The sequence below is a fragment of the Sinocyclocheilus anshuiensis genome, unplaced genomic scaffold, assembly GCF_001515605.1.
Source record: "Sinocyclocheilus anshuiensis isolate Anshui unplaced genomic scaffold, SAMN03320099.WGS_v1.1 scaffold579, whole genome shotgun sequence".
Lineage (NCBI taxonomy): Eukaryota > Metazoa > Chordata > Actinopteri > Cypriniformes > Cyprinidae > Sinocyclocheilus > Sinocyclocheilus anshuiensis.
In genome coordinates, this window is record NW_015551075.1 from 3,193,033 (window position 1) to 3,196,625 (window position 3,593).

Here is a 3,593-nt window from a genome sequence, read left to right on the forward strand (position 1 = left end):
TTATATATATATATATATATATATATATATTACATATTTGTTCATTTTTTCCCTCTCAAATTCCAAAATTTTATTGAAATTTCATGGAAAGTTATTTCAGTTGATATTCATGTGACACATTATTAACATCATGACAAATCAGTAAATCTGAGTAAAAAAGCACAAAAGCCTGCACACAATGTCCTTCGAGAAAATATTTCCAAACGTCTTTATTCAGATGCCATAATAATACAAAAGTGCTCAGTGCACAATAAAAAGTGCACAGATAAAGACAAAACATTTTCAATATCACATCATCATCAGTGTCTAAAACAGTAATAAAATAAATGAGCAAATAAAATATCAATAAAATAAAATATTTTAGTTAGATATTAATTTCTGTAAAATATCTGTTGTTTTGCCCAGCACTGCTTTGAGTTTTATAGAATGATGTGCTGATTGTCAAAATGTCAAAACACAAAAGAAAATTCCTTTTGTGTAAAAATGAGTTCAAATAATAATTGGTGTGCACCCTGTTAAAAAGCCCTGGGCTACAAAAAAATTCATGGGATTTTTTTTTTTTTTTTTTTTTGGAATTTCAGACTGCAAGACACGATGAGGCCTGGATGATCCTGAAGCAGGTTCACGACACTAACTGGAGGGCGAAGGGAGAGCCAGAGAGAGCGTTTCAAGTAAAGATGTTCATTTTAAACTACTAGACCACTAAATAACAGCAAAGCAGCAGAACTGACCCTAGAAAACCAGCTCCGTGTCTGTGATGAGTTTACTGAGTAAAGGCTTGATTTTAATAACTGAATTGGCGATACCTGATAAATCCTGTTATCAGCGTACATGCTCTTACCTATGAAATAAATCCCTCTCTTTCAGGTTTCACAGATCAAAACGCCTCAAACGCAGGATGACGAGTTCATAGAGATTCAGAGTGAAACTGGCACTGCCTTCCAGAGATTCATGGTCAGACAGATGACCCTGGTTAAACAGGTATGCACCATTTGAGCTAAAGACCTGAATGATGGCTAAAAGTGTAAGGCTTGTTGAGGAGAGGTGTACCATTACCTTTCTTTGAGTTCAGAATTACAGTTTTTGTCTGGCAGATGATAAAAGCATTGAAGCATGCAAATCAAAGCAAATGCAGTGATTGTTTCCATCTTTCTCCAAAAAAAGGTCATGAAGAACATGATGTCGCTGGCCGCACCTGATCTCAGACTCCATGGTTTGTTCATTGCTATTGTGTGGTTTACGATGGCCTTCAGGTGAGCAGCTCTTGATAGAGCAGCTTCATAGCTGATATAGTGAGCTTCTCTCTGCCGACTTTCTACTTAGCCTATCCTAACAGTCAGAGAACCTCATAAACGATTTTTTAAATGTTCTACATAGGCAGTCCATTCAGTGTGACATGATCCTTCCGAAATCAAGAAACATTTCTTCTTTTTTATTCATTATTATTTTCAATTGTTAGTTGAAAAGTGTTGCGCTACTTAAGGAAGTGTGAAAGTGTTTCAGGATTCTTTGATGAATGAAGATCAAAAGAAGAGCATTTATTTGAAACAGAAATCTTTTGTAACATTATATTATCTTTATTGTCACTTTTTATCAATTGAATGCGTCCTGGTTGAATAAAAGTATCAATTTCTTCAAAAAAAAATTGTACTGTTGTGTATGATAAAATTGTTCTCTATGCCTATTAAATATATGGCATGCACTAATTAAAAAGTACTCTTATAATATAATTTTAATTATTATTATTTAGAGGTATTTTACTGTGTAGAATGAATTATGAGTATATTTATAATCAACATTTCTCTTGTTTCATCTGCCATCTTTGAAGATTTTTTTGACTGCACTTCTGTGATTGCCTTTTCAGTAAAAGTTGCATGTCAGGCTGCCTAATGAGGTATCTTTAGTCTCCATCATGTCTGGAGCATGTAAATAATGATCTCTCTGTAGGCAGCTCAGTAGGTTTGGAAGTGAGCAAAATGACTCTTTTACCAGTAAACAACCTACAGTATAAATCAATCTTCCACCACACAGCTATTATGGCCTGGGAGCGTGCAAAATAATGTTTAAAATAATAAAAATAATAGTTAAAATAAAAAAACATAAATATACAAACAAATGTAAATGTTAAATAATTAAATAAACAAATGCAATGTAATAAAATAAGTTTTAATTATTTCAAACAATATTTAAAAACATATATTAATACACTAACGTTCAAACTTTTGGGGTCAGTAAGATTGTTTATGTTCTTGAAAGTTTTTTATGCTCACCAAGGCTGCTTTCATTTGATAAAAAAATATATATTATATATATATATATATATATAATTTTCTCTTTAATGGCAAAGCTGAATTTTTAGCAGCCATTCAGTGTGACATGATCCTTCCGAAATCAAGAAACATTTCTTCTTTTTTATTCATTATTATTTTCAATTGTTAGTTGAAAAGTGTTGCGCTACTTAAGGAAGTGTGAATGTATGATAAAATTGTTCTCTATGCCTATTAAATATATGGCATGCACTAATTAAAAAGTACTCTTATAATATAATTTTAATTATTATTATTTAGAGGTATTTTACTGTGTAGAATGAATTATGAGTATATTTATAATCAACATTTCTCTTGTTTCATCTGCCATCTTTGAAGATTTTTTTGACTGCACTTCTGTGATTGCCTTTTCAGTAAAAGTTGCATGTCAGGCTGCCTAATGAGGTATCTTTAGTCTCCATCATGTCTGGAGCATGTAAATAATGATCTCTCTGTAGGCAGCTCAGTAGGTTTGGAAGTGAGCAAAATGACTCTTTTACCAGTAAACAACCTACAGTATAAATCAATCTTCCACCACACAGCTATTATGGCCTGGGAGCGTGGTTTCCTGACCAGATCAAGTACCTCCAGTTTGAGGAGTACGAGTCCAATGTCAAGATCTTTCATCGTGAGAAAGTGGAACGCTTTCATTTCAACTTCACTCTGCAAAATCAGGTCCACAAGGAGGGGGAGTATATCCATGACAGGTACATTTATTTATTAATTTACAGTAGTACACATGCCAGATTTTTAGCTTAACTGTCTCTCTGTCTTGATATATATGATGTTGGTAGCACTTTGTTTTACAGTCCTGTTACTCATACATACTATGTTCTTATTTTAGTAATTACAATAACTAGGTAAAAACTAGGTACTTACCCTGAACCTACCCCTAAACCTAACCTTACCCCATGTAGTTACCTTATATTACCAGTACTTTCTTAGGTAGGTACACTGTAAGTACACGTACTGTAAAATAAAGTGCAACCATGATGTTTTATAGAATGAAGGACGATTGCAGGTACATTATTTTTCAAAAGTTTGGGGTTGGTAGAATTTTTTGAAAAATGTTTTCGAAAGAGGTCTTTTATGCTCACCAAGGCTGCATTTATCTGATCAAAAATACAGTAAAAACAGTAATATTGTGAAATATTATTACAATTTAAAAGCACTGTTTTCTATGTGAATATATTTTAAAATGAAATTTATTCCTGTGAAGCAAAGTTGAATTTTCAGCATCATTACTCCAGTCTTCAGTGTCACATGGACCTTCAGAAATCATTTTAA

The 3,593-nt window shown here is 32.7% G+C and overlaps 1 protein-coding gene across 1 annotated transcript in view; it reads left to right on the forward strand.

The window, feature by feature from the left end:
- LOC107662329 (synaptic vesicle glycoprotein 2B-like) overlaps positions 1-3,593 on the forward strand; it is a 9,402-nt gene that overhangs the window by 3,430 nt on the left and 2,379 nt on the right. The window contains exons 4-7 of the mRNA XM_016452314.1: positions 568-671; positions 868-981; positions 1,165-1,253; positions 2,849-3,013. Of these exons, the coding sequence (XP_016307800.1) occupies positions 568-671; positions 868-981; positions 1,165-1,253; positions 2,849-3,013 (472 nt within the window). The remainder of the gene's footprint in view (positions 1-567; positions 672-867; positions 982-1,164; positions 1,254-2,848; positions 3,014-3,593) is intronic.